We start from the raw sequence: 20,853 nt of genomic DNA, 5'->3' as shown, positions 1-20,853 counted from the left end.
TCTAGACCATTTAAAATATAATTGACTATCATACAATCTTAAAAGACCATGTTTATAAAAGACCATGTTTCTTATAAGACCATGTTTATAATTATTCAGACTAACCCCCGGCTGCGACGTCACCACCATGCTCAGCCGGGTGGGTGGAATGTTCTGTGCACCTGAGAAGTAGCCTGACTAGCTGGCAGACTGGTCGGGTTCCCAAGTTTACCTGTGAAGTGGTAGCAGCCGTGTATCTGGACGAGTCGGTCAACAGATGGCGCTCTTCGACAGGGCATCTCCTGTAGCATTCTGCATGCCACAATCACCCGATCATGACTCATCTTATTAGTGTTTAAATTACAACAAACTACTTCAAAACTTCAATTTGAGAGAAGACTGGATAAAGTATTTATTGAAGTAGGATTAATAAAGAAACAAGTAGTACCTCAAATTACTGCTCAATGCATTTAAATCAAAAAAGGTTCATGTGGCGAAGAAGGCCTTATTCATTCAGTTATACTCAGCCATTTACACAATCATGTGGTGGAGGAAGAATGAAAAATAAACATGTAAAAATCTCAGATTATCACATTTTGAAAGGCATTGTATTGCTTGCTCGCCCCATAAAGGCACTGCACTAGTAGCCAAAGTGTATTGTGAAATGTACTATTACTAGTTCAATATTAAACTGAGGTGTGAGTTAAACAAAGAAATCCCCTGTTTCCCCATAAACAGTAACAGTAGTGCAACCATGGACAGGAAGTGAATATCATAAATGAAGTTTACACTTAATCTTTATGGTAGTCAGGTGGCTGAGCGGTGAGGGAATCGGGAAAATGTAAATTTTGAAATATACGGACACACCCCCTGTTACTCTGATGCAACTGTAATGCAAAGTAAAACAACTCAGAGACTGAAGTACCTGATTAGAAAACCAACAAAATTAAATATTAATTTAGTGTGTATACACATATATAATTAACCAATTATTAATCTAAGGTCAAACAATCAAACACTTAAACCCTTTATAAATAAATAAGAATCTGATCAAGATCCATTTTATTATCAAGCATTCACTCCCAGATAATACTGGTCTTTAGCTCGGTGCTCCAGAAAGTGTGCATCTGGATCCTAGACTTTCTGACTGAGCGACCACTGGTGAGGAAAATAGGCAGCCTAACATCTTCCACCCTCATCTTAAGCACAGGAGCCCCGGAGGGATGTGAGGTCATCCCTGTTTACCTAGCACCAACACCACCCTGAAATGAGTTGATAACACCACACCTCTAACGAGGATGGGAGGAAACGCGGTGAGAAAACAACCTCTCTCTCTCTCTCAATGTGAGCAAAACGAGAGCGGTGGTGAGAACTCAACCTCTCTCTCTCTCAATGTGAGCAAAACGAGAGCGGCGGTGAGAACTCAACCTCTCTCTCTCTCAACGTCAGCAAAAAGAGAGCGGCGGACTACAGGAAGTTGCTGGTTGAAACTACTGAAGGGTCTACACCCCTTAACATGTAAATAGAGCAGAGGTGGAGTCTCCAGTTTTATGTTCCTCTGGGTCCTCATCTACAGCAACTTCACCTGGTCGCTCCACACCGACACAACCAGCACTTCAACAAAACGGAAGCTCAAGGAGTTTGGCTGGCCACAGGCATCCTCCCCAACTTCTACAGATTGAGTACCATTGAGAGTATTCCCTGTGGCTGCATCACAGACTGGGGGTCGTAGTAGACGTTCTGGAGTATCCAAGCTCGGACTAAACGCTAAAGAACAGCTTTTACCCGCAGGCCATAAGATGCCTTAACAAATAACCTCACACCATCACTACTTCACATTTGCTATAGCCACTACACTTTCAGAAACACAGTGACACATCCCGTTTCTGTTCATTGTATGTTGAAATCTGTCCTTTTTTGTCTTATGTATATATATATATATATATATACACACACACATATATTCAATGTGGAGGTTCTAGTTAAATATGTTTTGTACTTTCTAGTTTATTCGAACAAATTGTTTATATCCTAGTTTAAAGTTTTTACATTCTAGTTTACACTCAGTGTCGTTTTTGTTTTAATTTGAGAGGTTTTATGTATAACTAACTCAAGAATGTAATTGCCGAGTGTTACCTTGTGTAAGCTGTGCAAATGAAATACTTTGCCTTAACTTTGATCCCTTCAGGTCACCAGATGGCTTCTTCTGGACGGGCTGTTATCAGTGATTTACAAAGAGGTACCTTTGAGCTATGAGCCATATATAATATAAGCGATAAAGCCACAGATTCAAAATTATTTCTTAACCGAAAGTCACACCCCACAACACATCTCTGGTTTCAGTTCATGTCTGTGGTTTCTGTTTTGGATGTTTGCCAGCTGAAATGGTACTGTTCCCGTGCCAACAGGAGATCAACATCCAGCTTCTTCTGCTCGTTCTCGGTGTCGACCATCCTGTATCCAAGCATGGACATGGCGCCCTTGCACACTTCCTGGATACGCTTCACCTTGCTGTGGGCCAGCGACGATCGCCAGGCCTGCGACACGTCCGCCGCGTTCCGGGACGTGATCTGGAACGCCTCCTTCTGGGTGCCCTTGCCCTTGCCGTGGGTAACCCTGTAGATCCACTCCTGCAGCTTCTCTGTCATCTCCAAGCCCACAAACTGATACATTTTGTTGATCTCCTGCAGTGGGTTGCGCACCATGTCCTCGTAGCGGACCATCTTGTAGCGTCCGCGCAGGAAGTCCGGCGGCTTGAGCACCGCCGTCTCATGGATTCTCACGTGGCTCCGACACACCTCCTGCATGACGGCATACAGCTCTTTGGCGTCTGGGTCCTTGCCCGTCCTCTTACCCTCACAGTCTCCCTGTTCCAGCACCAGGGCATTGTCTTGACTCAGGGCGTTGGCTGCCTGCTCCCTGGACCGGGCCACGGCCCGCGGGTCCCGGATCAGGTGGATGATGCGCAGGTCGAGGGTGGGGTCCTGCAGCAGCGGGTAGAGAGACTCCAGCTCGAAGAAACGGACCTCCTTCAGGACCACGTGGCTGTAGGTCTGGCAGGCGTCGGCCGCCTTCTGCAGGCCGCCGGCGGAGACGCAGTGCTTGCGGCAGGCGGTCTCGTTGCTGAACAGGTGCCTGGGGGTGAGGGGGCAGGAGGGCGGGGAGCAGAGGGCCCGGCTGTGGCTCCACATGAAGATGGAGGAGAGGCTGTGCTGCTCAGGCATGTAGGCGTCCAAGGTCGACATGTCGCACTGGAAGATGCTGCGGAGCAGGTCCCTGACGGCCATGCGCAGGGCCCTGGCGCCAGGCCTCTTCAGCGTGGTCCATACGTGCCAGGCGGGCTCCATCAAGTAGAACACAGACGGGTTCTGGCTGAACACTTCGCCCAGAAAGGACGAGCCCGATCGCCATGATGACAGCAGGAGGACGTGCACCTTGCCCTGTTCGGGGCGGGGGCCACAGGGGATGATCTGGACGTACCAGCCGAACAGCAGGAGCACTGCAGCCCCCTGCAGGACCACTAAGAGCAGCAGGACTGGAGGGGTCAGTCTGCAACGTGACATGGCCGCCAGATCACACTGTCTCTATGGGTGTGCTGGAGTCTTTTGGTCCTGGGTCTTTCCCCTCACTCTCCCTTTCTTTCTGGGTCTCTATCCTGGCCTGGTTCTGGGGAGTCTGGGAGTGTTTCGGTGGAGAAGGAGAGAGAAGAAAAGGAGGGAGAGAACAGGCATGTTAGTCAGATAATGGAAAACATGTGTGCTCCAGCTGTACTCCTATAGAAAAGCAGCACATATAGGAAACTTGCTGGAGAGAGATCGTCTGATTTACAGGTTGCACAACCCCGCTGGATAGCATCCAATAAGCCGGGGTTGTGTCATTACTTCTAAATGCAGTTCAGGGTGTTCTCTTTGTACTCTCTAGCTCAATATGTGTCCCAGAACAAGCAACTTTCAAATTAAGTTTTGATTTCATAACAGTTAAAATGGCCAACGGGCAAGCCTTGTCTAAACATTGCAGGACAATGATCCTATTTCAGAATGGACCTCAAATCATCCTGTCAATCATGTACAGCTCTTCGCTATAGAATTCCATTACAAACGTAATAAGAGTGCATGTTGTGCAGTAGAAACTACATTCAAATACAAAAAATGAGAAACAATTGCTGATTTGTGACCTTGGGAACATAATGTACCAAAGACACGAAGCAATCCAAGCCAGACTAGACCAGGCTACTGCAACATCTGCTGAAACTGTCCAAATGGTCCAACTGCAAAATCCCCCTGACCTAACACTATAGGGGAGGGGGCGTGGCAGTGTGTGTGTGCTTCCACAGTGTGACTGCGCGTGTTTTACTACAGTGTGTGTTACTACCAAAAGTGTAGGGAAGACGAAGAGGAGAAGAGATACAAACAGACGGCTAGGAATGTGGAAAGATCTACACAGATGGACTAACACAGACAGGCACAAAGAACACACAGGCACAGAGAAAAGAAAAAACAAGAAGCTGCGGCTATGGTTACAGGTTTTACATTGTTAGTGTGTTTAAGTAGGGTTATTTGATAAGGGTTGATAGCCTATATCAATCAAACTGCTATAACTAAACATGGGGTGTAGAGAGAAGTTGAAAGCATGGAACCTGACAGTAGCCTATATTTTCAATGGTAAAACAGAATATGGCTCCTATTATAAGATAAGATATACCTTTATTCGTCCCACAATGGGGAAATGTACAAAGTACGAGATATTATAAAAAATATATACACCAGTAAAAAAAGATAACACCAGTTGCATATGGAGACCAAATATAAATAAACAAATATAAATATTGCACAGTAGTTTGCACTTTAAGTGTGTCCATTAGTTATAGTATTTTAGTCTGGAACTTTCAAATGAATACACTAGCCTACTCCATCTGCTTGATATTCAAACACTGTGGCCTAGGTTTACTGGACTGTTTTCTTTTTTGACCGACTGTCCCGGAAAACGTATATCCTTTCCTGGGACATGAATTGTTACGTTTTTTTGTGAAAATGTATTTCCAAATTAGAATTTTTGTAAGTTTGTTAATTGAATTAGTTTCAATTAAAACGGTTTCAATTTTCCTGGTTATGTTCAAACATCCATTGTGCGTCCGTAAACAAGTAAAACACAGCGAAGATTGGCCATGTGTACTTTTTAAAATTGGTAGCAGAAAAACGAAAGCTTAGCCTACTTACCATCCACTGACACAACATTCCCCCCACCACTCCGAGTGTTCTGTCCAAGTGTCCCGGTTTTTCACTAATAAAAGGTGGCAACCCTATGTGTCCAACGTCGCTTTGGATAAAAACGTCCGCTACAAGGATAATTCCAAAAGTAACGTAAACCGCTTGTACGCTACTACTTAACCTACGTTTACACAAAAAAGATGCACTTAAACATAAGATCCCCCAACTGCCAAATCCCAATATAAGGAACCTATCATTCAAATCCATCAATACAAGGACTATATTAATTAAATGTAGCCTATTTTGCCAATAAAGAACGGAAATTGGCTTTAATTGAAAGCCCAAGGAACAAACTTTTCCCCTTGCTCTATTAAAAATGTCAATTTAATATGCGCAATAGGCTATGTTCAACAGGTGCGCAAAGTTGTCTTTAGTGTTCCGATTGATTCCAAAGAAATGTAAAAGTGATAACGTTGTCAACATCTATATACAAATAACCAACAGAAGAACCGACAGTGGTCGAGTTTCACAGAGACTAAACGAGACGCAGGGGGCTTGGGACTGAGAAAGCTCGCCAGCTCAGAGGGGCCTGGGGTAGAGAAGGGTTGGTTTCCTTTTAGTTCTAGGAATGCCCTTACCTTAGTCTCTGTGTTGCCAGGCGACGACACCGCAAGTGACTGTGGAGAACTCTCAAAATAACAAATCGACAACTCTGACCATTATACGCTATCCTATGCGTAATAAGAAGTGGTCTTGAGAGGTACTGATGCCAGTGCCAAGGCTTTTCAGATTTCCAAAATAAAGGTCCTACCAAATCTATACGAACGCCTTCTCTCAATGGGGGACGTAGCCTATCTGCTCGATCTTTTGACAGTGTTTTATTCCAACACTTTTTATCACCACAAAAATAGAAGTTGTCACTATAAACCTGTAGGCTACTGAAGTATACACAGTCCCCCTTCTCAGAATATAGTCTCACTTTTATCATTTTAGTGTAATCAGAAATTGGGTTCAAAGGCCATTTTTGTATGATCTGATGAAAGTGAGATCAGTCTGTATTGAGATGATTCTAAATGGGAACTATAACATATTTTATTAGCTTAGGTTTATAGTAACTTCTTGTTTTGTTGAAATAAACATTTGCATGATAGGCTGTCGTCAAATTGTCCCCTCATTTATTGCAATAAGGTAGCCTACCCTTCCACTTTTATTAGCCTACATTTAAAATAAAAGTGAGTAAAAGAGAATGACTTCATGTGTCTTTAAAATGCTTGTCATATAGGTGGGACACATCTGCCATATTATAAATGATTGATGCTGTAGCCTATTAATATGATCCAAATCAATCAACATTTATATCGTTTTAACTAGGATAATAAACAAAAAAGGCAATGCATTGTGATCTGGTCTAATATTTGTCCCTGTTTTTCTTTTACTTTATCTTAGCCCTGACCGTTTTTTTGTTTTGTTTTTCAACAAAAAGTGTTTCTGATTCACGATTCCGAAATTCAAAGTGTGTAATAAATTAAATCGGGACTTTTATTCTTAAGGTTTCAGATCCCTGGATTCGCTAAACTCAAGCGATGAGAGCAGGTCGGATGGTCACATGGCAGGCTGGACCTCAAAACCACCTTATATTGTGTGTATATATATATGTATATGCTCTATTTAAAATGGGGACTCTAGGCAACCCATAGCCTTCTGTGTTACGCACAACTTATTTCTGAGAATGTCATTTGAAAAAGGGCTTTAAAGATTCATGTATAATTTAACACAATGGTCCAACATAGACAAGCATAACACACTGGTCCAATTTAGGCCAGTCAGATGAAGGTAAGAAGGAAATTATGACTCAGCCAAAATATATTCCAGAATCATCCACTTTGGCAAAGGATACAGCCGGTTCCTGTTGAAGTAAGACCTGTATCCTGTGTGGCTGTTCAGTTTTCTGGTCCATTAGAGCGACAGCTTAGAACAGTTAGTTTTTCCTTCAAGTTTAAGAATTCACCTCTATTCCTTCAGAAAGTTTCCTAAGACAAGAAAGCACATGGGCAGACCTCAGGCTAAAATACCTTGCTGACAACAATGTGTTGTGGAGGTCACCTCTATCCATAATTTGGTATTGCAAGCTCATAATCTTGCTCCCTGGTAACATAAAGGTTAAAAAAAAATGTGTCAGTTTGACACACATTTTGCTCATTCTGCCAGCCCAGGCAGTGGCAGAATGAGCAAAATGTGTGTCAAACTGACACTGTCAAACTTAACCTTTATGTGCTAATGCGATAGTATTGCACCAGAATTGGAAAACAAGCCCTATATTGTGTTCGTCTTGCTAAGCGGTTTAGCGAGCTAATTTTCAGGCTAAGATAAAAAAAAAAACGCCCCTCTTTTTAGTTCGTGGAAGCAACTTTCGATAACTCACCATAGCACATTTACATTTAGTCATTTAGCAGACGCTCTTATCCAGAGCGACTTACAGTAAGTACAGGGACATTCCCCCGAGGCAAGTAGGGTGAAGTGCCTTATATAGCAGGACTGCATATCAACTGTAGATGTAGTTTGACTGTTTATTTGAGCAATTCTTTATATTTGTGTCTCAGTTTCTCACCTCCTAAAAGTGCGTGAAGGAGCGTAACCCAGGTCCTTCCTTCCTGCTGCTGTCAGACTATACAATCAGCACTGCTCTAAATAGTACACACAGGACACAACCACTGTAAATAATTAATGGACAAACTTAAAGTGCAATAACTACTGTGCAATATTTATATTTGGTCTCCATTTGCAACTTGTGTTAACTTTTTTATATATATTTTTTTTAATTATGTCTTGTACTAACTTTGTAAATTTCTATGTATACTTCTGTCCACTTTTCTGCTGCAATGCCCGAATTTCCCCATTGTGGGACGAATAAAGGAATATCTTATCTCAAATGCAACGCAGTATAATAATGCCAGGAAACTGTGTGTGTGTAAAAATTACAATGGGGTTAGTTTCCCACAATCAACTCAAGAACCGGGAACTCTAGGTGACCTTTTTATAATCCAACGAAGTGCCGTGCCGCGATTGACATTGTTTGGAAAAGCATTTCGACATAAAATAATGACAAAATAGATTGCCGCCAGTTTGACTTGCTGTCTTTGCTTTGGACTCAGCCATCTTCAGTTACTGCACCAAAGAGTAGGCTATAGAAGACTTGACTAAGACCCCCATTCTTAATCTTCAACCTCACAGATTTAGATGCACGTTCTCGCCAACTCTGCTGTCCCACTGTCAAATCGGCAAGTTGAAGTTGTGCTGTGTGTACGCATATTCAAATCTGTTTGTGAACTCGGAGGAGTCTAGATAGATGTCAACAGTAAGGTTTGTCGAAGGACCTGTGTGAGTCTGTATCAGGGGTGCTGGCCCATTTGATTAATCAGAACCTCATTTACACTACTAGCAACTGTAACAAAGTCCTTTACCCATACAACGTTGGCCTCAACGCTTTATTAAAGAAACACAGAAAGGATTATAGGAAACATTACAATGACCATGTGAGTGTGTACCACGTCTCTGTGACTGTCAGGCCGAGCAGATGGTTGGGCGGTCCGTCTCAGAGAATTTAAAAGTCCATTCGGAGGATCAAGAGTTGTGTGGCTTTAGGAGAGGGACAACCACGGTCGGAAGCACCTGGTTCTGGAAGACAAATGTCTGGACGTGGCTGAAGACCCAGAGGAAAATAAGCAGCACACTGACGTACTGGATCCAGGCGAGCTTGATGGTCTCCCAGAACCCGGGCCGATAGGTGGGGGGATCCATGTTAAAGAAACACTGGTCCGGTTTTTCATGCGCTCTACGTTCATCCATGTCATTTACCCTGTGCGTGCTACAGGATTATCTCTCCCGGTTCCTCACAATTTCATTGTCGTCTCTCCTTTAGACAGGCCCTTAAAGTCTGCAGGCACTTTTCTTAAAGTTAACTTTAATTTTAAAAACTAGTAAATGTTCTGGTTTTTCTGTGTACACACAGCTATAATCGCCTACAGGATGCTGGCAATTTTGTTTGAAAAGAAGTGAGTGATGGTTTTTGGCATTAGCTAATCAAACAACGAAACTGAAGTAAAATACTGAAGACAGCATCTTCATTGTTGCATGCGTGCACAATTGTGCAGTTGTCATTAAGGTTGAGCAGATTAATCCTGCTGACACAGACACACACAAACAAAAGGATATCTGATGACCTCCACAGGGTAGCGGATCTCAGCGTTGATGTGAAAGGGAGCGCCTGCAGCTCGTCCTATGGTCCAGACTGGACTAGGGACAGACAGGACCGTGGTCACTGGAAGAAAGAGGGACATCAGCAGTGGACATTATGATTCTGTCCATTCAGACATAAATCCTCATGTCCAGTCCTTTCAGATCCGGTTATAGTGTTGATATGGAGGGAGAGGACCCCAGTTATGTACCTTTATTAACCATGACATAGATCACTAAAAGGGCATGACTATGCTGACAACATCAGACAATACACAAGACTATACTTTTCAGACAATACACAGCTTACAATTTCTTTCTTGATACGAGCCAATAATGTTGACCAGATTATATGTGCTTGCAAAGGGACTGGACCCATCGACTACGGACACCTGCAAAATAAACAGAATGCAGAACAGTTATGTAAAACCAAATCATGTATGACTTGAGAACATTGAGAGCTAGGCATGGAGGCCAGAATATTACTAATATTGGTACTGTGGGATTGACACTATTTGCTTAGAGCCTTCTTGTCCTGTTACAGAGAATGACAGTTATAATAATGGATTGCGTGTAAATATTGATGTATGTGTGTGTACATAGGGTGTGTGTGTGTGCCTGAGACTTAAAATAAATACGGATGTAAGGATTTTGACATATACAAAAGGGCCCATAATATGTCCTCACATTGTACATTGTATAGCGTCCGCGGTGGGGCAGGGGGGTCTTCTGCTGCAGACGCAGGTCTCCACTAATGAAGAGCTGAGAGCCAGGGACGGAGGAAGAGTACTGGACATAGGCAAGAGACTGCATCACCACCGTAGACATCCTCTGGAAGGACAGGAGAGAGAGAAAGAGAGTTGTGGGGAAGAGGAGAGTGGGAGGTTGAGAGAAGGAGAGAGAGAGATGAGAGCAGAGAGAGGTAAGAGAAAGAGGTCAAAGATAAAAAGGAAGGGCGAGTGACAGTGATGGTAAAGGCCGTAACTGGTAGGAGTAGTAGAGGAAGACAGAAGGAAGGAGGGAAGCAGGTCAAAGGGATCCAGGGAGGCGGAAGAGAGGACTGTGAGGGAGCAGGAGACAGGGGTGGAGGAGTGAGGAGAGAGGGATGGAGGAAGAGTACATACAAACAGCTGGTAGGAAAAGGTGAGGAGGAGCTGGACACTGTAGACCTGCTCCTGGGCCTTCAGAGGAAGCTGCAGTTTGAAACTCAAGCGGTCCAGCTTCCCATCCTGGTTCACATCCTCCTCCCGCACCTGCATATAATAAACAAAAACAAAGTCTCCAGTCCAGTAAAGGAGTCACAGTACAAGGATCCTCTCTGGGGGAGGAGTCATAAAGGGTCCTTACAGACACAGATGGAATCCTGAGGTTTGCTCCCTGCAGGTTGTTGAAGTTAGGAAATGTGCTCCATGCCACGTAGTCTCCACTGGTGCTGGTGGCTGCTACCAGGAGAGTCTGGTACTGGAACCGCACAACAGGCTGCTCCTCGTAGGTGCTCCTCTTTACCCAGAATCCTAAACGAGATCAGGAAATATTGTAATAGATAGATAGCTTCATATCAGTATGGGCTAGTTACATAACAGACAAGGAAGGAAACACAAGGCTATGCACTTTGTCAACAACGATTTAAAAAACTATAATCATCATGAACATGTCTAGGAATGAGCGAAGCCAAACATAGCAACAACAACAAGAGCTGAGTGAGTTAGTCTAGAGTCGCGATTACCTTGACTCCTGTATGCAACCAGCAGGGGTGGGATGTATGTGAGGCACAAAACAATAACGATGAACAGCGTGGCTTTTGTACAAACGCTCGTTTTGTAGCGAATTAAAGCCGGATGAGAATATACTTCATAAAACGCCATAACAAGAAGATGAGTAGAAAACGTATTTTTTCCACACCCAGGTGGCTTTCTATCTTTTTAAGTTGGCAATGGCACTCAAGCTCTTGCCTATATACAGCATGCAGCTAAGATTAGCCAGCTAAAAGCTAGGAGTGCAAACAGATTCCTGCAGAAGGCTGGCTACAAACTGGAATAAATCCAAACACAGATCAAAAACTGAAAAGGTATAGAACCACATTTGGACTTGCAATAGCTTTTAATTTGGCCACCAATGAGACGAAGTACAAAGATAGCGACCTAGTACTATCTTCAGATACTCGCCGAAGTCATGCTACCCTTTCTGGGCGGTTAGTAGATACTTCCGGTAGTTTAGCGTCTGGAGGTTACCATGGCTGCAGCTGGGTTTATGGAGAGCCATGCAGACTTTTCTATGGCTCCGGTTATATGGCAACAAATCGCTGTCGCCCAAATAGAACATTGGTTCCCCCGCGTATGCCTCAAAGTGGTACGACCAGAGCATCTCTCCTTCACCGTTTCCTCTGATAAGAGAACCTACCCACTCCACTAAATAGATAGCGAAGTATATGATTGGTCTAAAAGCATATGCTTACATTGATCTTCTGTTTTTACCTTTGTAAAAAAGGAACGGACAAGTATTTCGTTTAGGCTAAAGGGTGGAGGATTCGATCGCAGTGACATCACATTCTTTGGATAGACGGACATCCGACGCCTTTGCCTGTATATTGTCGACGCGTTGTTTTGTTGTATTTTCTACATTAGATAAACAGTTAGATCTACTGCTTTTATTTTCAAGTTCAAATCTTCCTTTCAGCATCACGCCATTGCGTGCTCGTATCAGCAAAAATGAAATGGATGTTTAAAGAGGACCATTCCCTCGGTAAAGGGGTTTTAATTGTTATGTCACATATTTATTGCTGGCGTGCATCCTTACCTGTAGCTAATTCACATGTTTTCTCTGTCAGGCTTCACTGCTAGGCCTCCATCTTCCCTCCTTATAACTGCATGCGCAAGTTTGGTTGTGCGGTCCTCCAGCTTCTGCAAGCACCATTGTTTTTATTGATTACTATACAATGGCTTGCTCTGGAATATGCGAGTCCCACTGGTTACAATTGCATGAACCTGGGAAGGGCATGCAGAGCTAATATCTTAGCAAGTGTGCAAGTAGAGCTAACTCAGAGATCCCCAACACCTCAAACACACAGTTACTGGGTTCAACTTCACCAATGTCTTATCGATGACTTTATCATAGCATTGTGACAGTTCCTATTATTAACAACCGTTCATGTTCACATTGTACATTTGCCCCACTGTCCCCGGTGTAGGGCTTTGCTTGCACAGATAGACCTTAAATTAGAGCCGTTATCTGGGCTAATGAAGACTGTGGCTGCACTTTGGAGAGAACCTCCCAGGAGAACCTTATCCTTATTGGTGTGGAGCTGGGAGGATGATGACACTAAAAACATCAGAAGATAGGCACCAGCTCTCCATTGCCCTGCTAAAAACACACTTTGAAACAGAACTCCTCTTTTCACCTCAGAGTCTGTCACAGTGGTAACTGAAGGAGTTTGGATTTATGATATATTTTTGATTGGTGGTGGTTAAGAATAGGCATAAGAGCGTGTGTGTTAAACAAAGAAGAAAGTGTACTTTGTATTCCTCTGTAGCCTATACTGAAGACTGCATTACTGTATTGGGTGGCCACAGTATGTGACTAGGGTGGATTTTCAGGCCCGGCCAATGGGCTGGGTAGATCCCTGACTGTTTTCCAGTAAGTTGTTATCCAAGTCATGTACTGTATGTAAAGGCAGGAGATGGCAAATGTAGGGTAGGGTTTTGTGAAAGTAGGATTGACTTGTTCTTCCTCTCACCTTGTGTCATTCCTCCTCCTTTCTCAGAACACAGATGTTTGGAGTCTGCCAAAATAAGAAACAAGTATCCTGATAGAGTTCCGGTAAGTGACAGATCGGAACGTAGATACGATAGAGGCAGACAGGCACACAGGTAGGCGGACTGGCAGACTGACATTGATGAAGTGGTAATCAGTGTCTATTTGCGTAGGCTGTGCAGTATGTATTGAGGGGAGTAACTTATAGGGAGAGGATTTAGGTTGGGAGGATGTGAGACGTGTCGACAGTAGAGGAAAGGTGCGGGCTGCTTGGACATAGCGTGTTAATAGGTAGAGAAAAGTATGCCATCCTAGTGATGGGGGTTGATTGTTTTCCTGTCATCCGTGAGGACAAAGGTTCCACTGACTGATACAGAATTCCACCTAGGCCCCCACTGTCTACCCAGCTTGGCACCAGCTTGGCACACCTGTGAGGCAGACACATTTAGTCCTTTTAGTCATTTAGCGGACGCTCTTATCCAGAGCGACTTACAGTAAGTACAGGGACATTCTCCCCGAGGCAAGTAGGGTGAAGTGCCTTGCCCAAGGACACGTGGCTGCTAGGTAGTACTGAACTCAGAATGACAGGGCTTTCTGTGTGGTAGTCGGGGACCTTTGTGTGGCCATAAAAGCCCAGGAAAGTAATCCCTGTTCAGGGATCTCAGTCTTCACCTGCCCAGTGGGACAACTGATGTTGATGAAAAGACAGAAACCGATCCTGACAGAAGCCCACATTTTCTCTACGCTATACACACATGAGCGTATGTATACACTCCCTATACATACATGAGCCTATGTACACACATACTATACTGTACGTCAACTAGCAAGAACGTTATTCAGACTGGGGACCTTATCAAATAAAGACTATATACATTGGGCTTAGTGTGTGTGCGTGAGACTTTGTTAAATTCTAGTCTGTGTGTCAGTGTCTGTCTGTGTATTAATGTCTGTCAAATGTTTCAGGTGATAGTGGAGAAAGTCTCCGGCTCTCAGATAGTAGATATTGATAAGAGGAAGTACTTGGTCCCCTCGGACATCACTGTCGCCCAGTTCATGTGGATCATCAGGAAACGTATCCAGTTGCCCTCAGAGAAGGCCATATTCCTCTTTGTGGACAAGACGGTCCCACAGTCCAGGTGAGACTGGTCTAGGGTGTACCTCAGCATAGTGTTCTCATCACTGTCCCAGTCATACTACTACCCCTGCGGAGAGGGGGAAGGACAGAAGGAAAACAGAGTGTGGATTTGTGTAACTGGACACTAGGAAGTAAGTTTCATGAGTGTGAAAGGCATCCCCTGTGAAAGGGGGCATAGTCATGCTAATCCTCCTCCACTTACACTCTCCACCAATCACGGCATTATTCATCTACAAAGCCCAATCACATTGGCCTCACACACATTCAGTCATATGAATTCACTGTCTGATGGCTTATCTGCCATTGTTAGAACACGTACTTGGCGCACAGGAGTAGTTAAAAAGGCCATGAAATACAATCCACATAATGTAGTAATAGATTCTCTATAGTGTTCACCAGAGCTGTGAAAGATTGTCTTACAGAATCATCAAGGTTTCCAACTACGGAATGTGTATTGTAAGCACATTTACAATGTAGTTGGAAACCTTGAGTAATGAATTTACAGATAATTTTTTTCTTTGTGTTCAAACAATGGCAGATAAGCCATCAGACGGTGAATTCATATGATTGGTTGTGTGTGAGGCCAATGTGATTGGTGGAGAGTGTGAGTGGAGGATTAGCGTGACTCCTTTCACACTGATAAAACTTACTTCCTAGTGTCCAGTAACGTATGTGGATACCAAAGGTTTGGTTTTCTGGGTCACATGTGCATCTGTATCAAATGCGTGTTCATTTGTGTGTAAGATTGAGAGCAGATGTATGCATGTCTGTGTTCTGGAAAATGGACAGTGAACGTCTGCTTTGTACATGACGTGTTTTGTAGCCTGACCATGGGGCAACTGTACGAGAAGGAGAGGGACGAGGATGGCTTCCTGTACGTGGCGTACAGTGGAGAAAACACCTTTGGATGCTAGACACCCTGCACAGCTCCGGGCCAACCTATATCAACATGCACCGTCTAACAACCTAATCACCCCCCTCCTCTTTTTAACCCTTGTGCTGCCTTCGGGTCACATGACCCAAAGGTTCATAACGAACCATCGTTGTGTTTACCCAATTTTACCCAATACAAAAACAAATAAAAATCATTTTCTTTTAACCTTCGCAATGTGGAGGGTCTGAGACAGCCCGACGGTTAAAAGAAAATGCTTCACTTTGTGTTTGTATGCGGTAAAGTTGTCACAATACGACGGTTGGTAACAATGACTGATGTGTCAGAATGACCCGAAGAGAACACAAGGGTTAAGACAAGCTTGATTGTACCATATAGAAAATTATGTTTTAGAGCTTCTTCAGACTGACCATGTTATGGATGCTTCGGGCTATTATTACACCCTTTGTCATGTTGTCATATAGATTGTACATTTGATTACAATACTTTCAGGTGAAATGTCTGAGTATTAATACAGTTTAATAAATCAGTTGCATAAATGGTATACATAAATATGTTGTTTGATCTGTTTACAATAATATCTTTAAAAATTATTTATGGAGAATTTTCAATACTTCAGAAGGTAAGGTAGCTGGATGACCGAACCAATAAAAACTATAAATCTATTTCTTTATTGACTTATTGATGCATGCAGCACAAGAATCTGTACAGAATATGTAATATGCTATCCTGAGCAGTGGTCATGCCACATACATGCCCAAAGCTGTTCAGTAGTGAGTACATGCTGATAGGCTAGTCTCCCCATGTCAGCCAGACCAACAGTGACACCATTGTTCAGATGGGATATTATCACATTCTGGCATTCTAACTCTCACAGTCACAACAGCTGACCAGCTTGCTCTGGGTACCATCCTCAGGCCCTCGCACACTCGCACTACTGTAAGCCCTGGGTACAGAAAAGATCCTCAACACGACGATCCGTCTCATCCAGGCCCCGAGCAGGGCCAGCTAAGACAAGCAGCTGTCCTTCCTGGGAGGCAGAACATGTGTTTTCAGTTTAACAGCAGCAGGTTGCGGTCGCTGTGGTCAGAGTTGATTTCAGTTGAACATCAGCAGGTTGCGGTCACTACGGGGCCACAGAGGGAAGGCCTGACAGCGGAGCAGGTGCCAGGCTTCCTGGTAGGAACCCGTGGCCTGCTTATAGTCCCAGTATGTCTGGAGTCCCTTCCCTCTGCACATGGTTCAGAAAACAAAGGAACAATGGCGACAAACGCAGTGCGGAATGAGAACTCATATCTGTCTGGTAGTATATCCCCATGTACAGAATCTCCTTCTCAGCTCAGTCTTAGGGTTTAGGTGTTTAGGCGTTAGACGTTTGGTACAGACCTTGTGCCTAGGGTGTAGGCCTGTAGGGCTACATGTGGCTAACCATGTGACTGCAGAATGGACAGTGCGTGTCCATTTGTGTTTGTGAACATGTACAGTAAATAAGGATCTATATAATCTATGGGTTGAATAGACTTGTAACTTAAGCTATTCTGATGTGGGAATGAGAGCACACTAAAGCTGATGAACAATACACTTTACAAACTTATCCCTCACAAACACAATGAAAACATTCAAGTGTCATAAACACTGCTGCTCATCTTTGCACCAAGAGATTCAGCCCAGTCACTCTGTGAAAGGGGGTCAGGGGGGGTAGGAAGCAGGGGGGCAGCGAGGGAGGCCGGAGGCAGAAGACAGGGAGGTAGGTAGAAGACACGGAGGCAGGGGGAGGCAGGGGGAGAAGCAAGGCAGGATCAGGTTAACAGGTGACACAAGGAACAGAGGGGCGTCTGTTACCGTAAGAACAGATCATCATTCACTCACTGTCTCTCTCACACACACACACACACACACACGAGGACAAGTACCTGAGGGAAGGTGGGAGTTGGAGCAGTTGGGTTGCAGCCTGAAGAGCCAGGAAGGAGTGGAAAAGTTCCACCTTAGAGATCAAAGACCTGCAGGTGGCCAGAGCAGTGGATCAGGGTCTCTGTGGAGCTGCAAAGTCTGTGAGCCTGATCACAACTGTGTTCTATGTGTTATGCTAGCTTCGACAGTGTTTGGTAGGTGATACCTAGCTTTGATAGTGCCCAGAGCCTTCTTGGTGACCCCATGTTTATAACCATTAGCAGTGACATCTAGTGGCTGGTCCTGGACAAGACACCAACTTATAGCTGGGAAAGATAGGAGAGAAAGAGAGTGAGTGAAACGTGCGTGAGAATGAAGGCGAAGGGGACAGCGAGACGGGATTATAGACAGAGCTGGCATTGTTACGTCCATTAGCGTTGCAGCTGAAACAGCTATAGAGCAGAACCATGGACAACAAAGGCAACATTTACTGAGGATTCAGTGAGAATGAGCAGCATCATCACATATATAAGGGTGGGACAATAAGAAGACAGAAGGGAAAGCAAAATACATATTCCTCCCTCACAATGCCAAACCCTCTCATTCACTCACACACATACACTCACACACACACACACACCTGACTGCTACACCCACCAGCTCCACAGGGAGAGATGTGGCCCTGTGTAGCCAGGTGGCTGCTCTTTGTCAGGGCCTGGCTGTGAGGGAACTCCAGGCTGGACTGCTGCAGCTCTGGAGGCTGGAAGCTGAAGCCCTCAGGCAGGCCGGTCACCATGGAACACCTACACAGCACAGGAGGACATCACCCTAACAACCCCAGCTCTCTAAAAACGGTACACATGCATAACTGTCTCGGTTTGGGATAGTTGTAATTGCACCTATGGATGGTCAAATGTCTGTGTTAACATCAAGGGTTACTACGGTTTCACTCTGACTTCTGGTTTCTTTCTCTTTCTCTTTCCACTCTCTCAGTATTGTGCTACCTCCAGGGGGCTCACCGGGTGAGAGTGCGTACCACGGTGGCTGGCCTAGACATGGGTGAGCAGAGCACTTGGCCTGCGGGTCGCCATTGATATGGCTGACCACTGCTCCTGGCTGCCTTGGAGGAATGACAGCAGTATGGGAAAATGCAAAGGACTCCACTCCCCTGGGTTCGATTCCAGCCCGAGCCATTCCCTACACATCCTCCCCCATCTCTCGACCCTATATTTCCTGTCACTCTACACCATATCCATCCCGGTAAACAGAAATACATAAAAATGTATTCAAAACTAATTATTGTACCACCTCCAGTCTACTGCGAGGTCAGAGTCTCACCTGGTCACCAAGGCTCGGTGCATGGCCTCAGAACTATAAGGACAACTCCCTACCACCACAGCACTGAAGTACAGCGCCCCCTGCAGATAGTGGGTGAGAAGTGCGCCCTGGAACCCCAGCACCGCCCAGCGAGCTAACTTGTCACTGCAGGAGAGAGACAGGGTGGGCTCTCCCCGACCAGGCTTCACCCGGAGGCCCCCCGTGAGGTGGTACCCAGCCCCAGGCTGGAGGGGGTCTGCCGGGCCTCCAGGGACACACTTGGCCCCAGTCCGATGGATGTCTGGGCCCACCGGGGCCTCGCCGCTGGCAGGCTGGGGTAGCTGATTTACCATGGAAACGTCTCGCTGCTCTCGCTGTTCCGAGTCAGCACATCCCACACCACTCTCGACCTTGTCTACCGCCTCAACCTCTAATCGTGGGAGCTTTTTGGTTCTCTCGCCCTGCTCCTCGTTTCTGCGTTTCAGAGCTCCTCCTTCTGAGACATGATTGGTTACATTAGAGGGGTCGTCTGTTGTGATTGGTGGGCAGGGTTGGGATTGACTGTCAGTCATCATGGGAATGATAGAGGCATCTCCACCTGAACACAAACACCAGCATTCAGCACATAGCACACATAAACATACTAGTTGTAAAATACAGTAACAGTGTCTGTAAGATTGAATGCAGGTGTGGTGTATGTATGTACTGCATGCATGCATCCAACACGAAGGTAGCCTGTACTGATCGTCCTCCATCAACACTGACTCACAGGGAGTGTGACTGGTGAAGAAGAGGAAAGACACCCCAGGAAGGAGCCTCCAGCTGCCCTCGCCTGCATGAGTGAACACAGAGCTGCCCTCGCCACACGCAGCCCTGCGCAGCTGCTCCGTCAGATACCTGGACAGACACGGCTTGTTACATTATGTTTTCACTTACATGTGACTAACTTAGCAGATGCTTTTCTCCAAAGCAACATACAAGTACATTTACATTTAGTCATTTAGCAGACGCTCTTATCCAGAGCGACTTACAGTAAGTACAGGGACATTCCCCCGAGGCAAGTAGGGTAAAGTGCCTTGCCCAAGGACACAACGTCAGTTCGCATGACCGGGAATCGAACTGGCAACCTTCGGATTACTAGCCCGATTCTCTCACCGCTCAGCCACCTGACTCCACAATTCTAATAGTGCACATAAGAGTATTGCACTGTACTATGTGCGATTATACTGTATATACACACACATATATAACATCTCTTTTTCAAGCGTGTCCTGGACATATTACATTACAGTGCAACAAAAAGTGAAGTTTGTGGATGCTGTTTTATCACGAGACAGTGGTACAACAGGATCTTAAGGTTAGAGGCTATACTGCAAAGACAGGCCCCGTTCGAGGCTATACTGCATGTGGTTGAGGTGTTAACATTAACATGCATGGAGACACGCAGGCAGACAAGGACGCACATGAAGGCAGGCATCTAAAGACAACCACAGACCGACAGGGAGGAAAGAATGAGCTAGACATATCCTCTCACCTAACACAGCCCCGTCTGGCAATCACCTCTGCATGGCTGTCATTCAGCACATCTCCTGAGGGGGAAGTCAGAGATTAGGGTGAAAATGAGACGTGCGATAACAGGTACCCAGTGCCCATGTTGGTAATTAGGATGTATTCGAAGTTCTGATTCTGCGCCTTGGTGTGTATAGGCACTGAGAAGATGCAAACCCTCTGATCTCATAGCTGAACGCCCGATACATTTGGTACCAGTTCCCAGAGACACCACCTCTTTTTTAGCTGTGAGGGAGAAAGGACCGTATTGTAATCGTTATCAACTCGAACAAATGACTATGATGTTTATGACAATTTGTTTGTGCCCCAAGGTAGGTTAGCAATGGCGTAAACTCATGAAATCCATGGTAAAGTCCTAACCCGTGGAATGGCAAGGGGACACGGTCACTTTGACTACAGCGGCTAGCAAGGTCCACTCCCTTCCCGGGTCAGGCTTTCCTCTCTTGGGTAACGCGTTGAAATGGTCGTAGCATAGAAGAGCAATTTCATCAGGTGTCCACATCCCCATCGTTTGTTAGTTCCCACGTTCTAGTGAGCGGGCTACAGTTTCAACTACATTCTCAATCGGAAATCTTCCGGGTCAGTTTATTTGGAACGTCAAAATAAAAGCCCGCTATAAATCAATCTGATTGCTGTTTACTATAATTGTAAATATATTATATGTATTTAGATTTTTTTTAAATCTACTCCACCCAGTAGTCTACCCTCCGTTGAATGTAAAGAATAACTGAGGGTCAGGGAGGGGTAGGGTCGGAGTCAGATTCCTGCCAAAAGTCTGACAGTATGTAACAGGGCTCTCACGCATCCGCATTGAGACTCATGCCCTCGCGCAACACCTTGTATTTCTCATGCTGAGAATTAAGGCTTAACTTGTCCTG

At 44.9% G+C, this 20,853-nt stretch overlaps 4 protein-coding genes across 5 annotated transcripts; 1 reads left to right on the top strand and 3 right to left on the bottom strand.

The window, feature by feature from the left end:
• Positions 1-377: 377 nt before the first annotated feature.
• chst6 (carbohydrate sulfotransferase 6) lies at positions 378-5,891 on the bottom strand. Of its 2 annotated transcripts, none has more exons than XM_067234866.1 (2): positions 5,825-5,891; positions 378-3,654 (listed from the first exon to the last, which is right to left on the bottom strand). In XM_067234866.1, the coding sequence occupies exon 2, from the start codon at positions 3,540-3,542 to the stop codon at positions 2,319-2,321; it is 1,224 nt and encodes a 407-aa protein (XP_067090967.1). In that variant the 5' UTR covers positions 3,543-3,654; positions 5,825-5,891; the 3' UTR covers positions 378-2,318. The 2 variants fall into 2 exon arrangements, with proteins under 2 accessions (XP_067090967.1, XP_067090969.1); XM_067234868.1 differs by lacking the exon at positions 5,825-5,891 and adding an exon at positions 5,196-5,226.
• Positions 5,892-8,652: 2,761 nt separating this feature from the next.
• tmem231 (transmembrane protein 231) lies at positions 8,653-11,599 on the bottom strand. The gene is made up of 7 exons (XM_067235403.1): positions 11,146-11,599; positions 10,767-10,933; positions 10,544-10,672; positions 10,107-10,250; positions 9,730-9,811; positions 9,399-9,504; positions 8,653-8,970 (listed from the first exon to the last, which is right to left on the bottom strand). Exons 1-7 carry the CDS (start codon positions 11,282-11,284, stop codon positions 8,808-8,810), a joined length of 930 nt encoding a protein of 309 aa, XP_067091504.1. The 5' UTR covers positions 11,285-11,599; the 3' UTR covers positions 8,653-8,807.
• A 242-nt stretch (positions 11,600-11,841) lies between these two features.
• Positions 11,842-15,698, top strand: gabarapl2 (GABA(A) receptor-associated protein like 2). Its single transcript, XM_067235406.1, has 4 exons — positions 11,842-12,161; positions 13,180-13,235; positions 14,136-14,308; positions 15,131-15,698. Exons 1-4 carry the CDS (start codon positions 12,128-12,130, stop codon positions 15,219-15,221), a joined length of 354 nt encoding a protein of 117 aa, XP_067091507.1. The 5' UTR covers positions 11,842-12,127; the 3' UTR covers positions 15,222-15,698.
• A 9-nt stretch (positions 15,699-15,707) lies between these two features.
• On the bottom strand, positions 15,708-20,499 carry adat1 (adenosine deaminase tRNA specific 1). The gene is made up of 9 exons (XM_067235402.1): positions 20,336-20,499; positions 20,132-20,200; positions 19,941-19,995; positions 19,176-19,303; positions 18,428-19,004; positions 17,747-17,892; positions 17,316-17,415; positions 17,113-17,199; positions 15,708-16,430 (listed from the first exon to the last, which is right to left on the bottom strand). Exons 1-9 carry the CDS (start codon positions 20,481-20,483, stop codon positions 16,298-16,300), a joined length of 1,443 nt encoding a protein of 480 aa, XP_067091503.1. The 5' UTR covers positions 20,484-20,499; the 3' UTR covers positions 15,708-16,297.
• Between the last annotated feature and the right edge of the window lie 354 nt (positions 20,500-20,853).

This window comes from Osmerus mordax, chromosome 4 (genome assembly GCF_038355195.1).
Source record: "Osmerus mordax isolate fOsmMor3 chromosome 4, fOsmMor3.pri, whole genome shotgun sequence".
Taxonomy (NCBI): domain Eukaryota; kingdom Metazoa; phylum Chordata; class Actinopteri; order Osmeriformes; family Osmeridae; genus Osmerus; species Osmerus mordax.
Note: the sequence above shows the minus strand (reverse complement) of the source record. Positions and strands in the feature narration are given on the sequence as shown.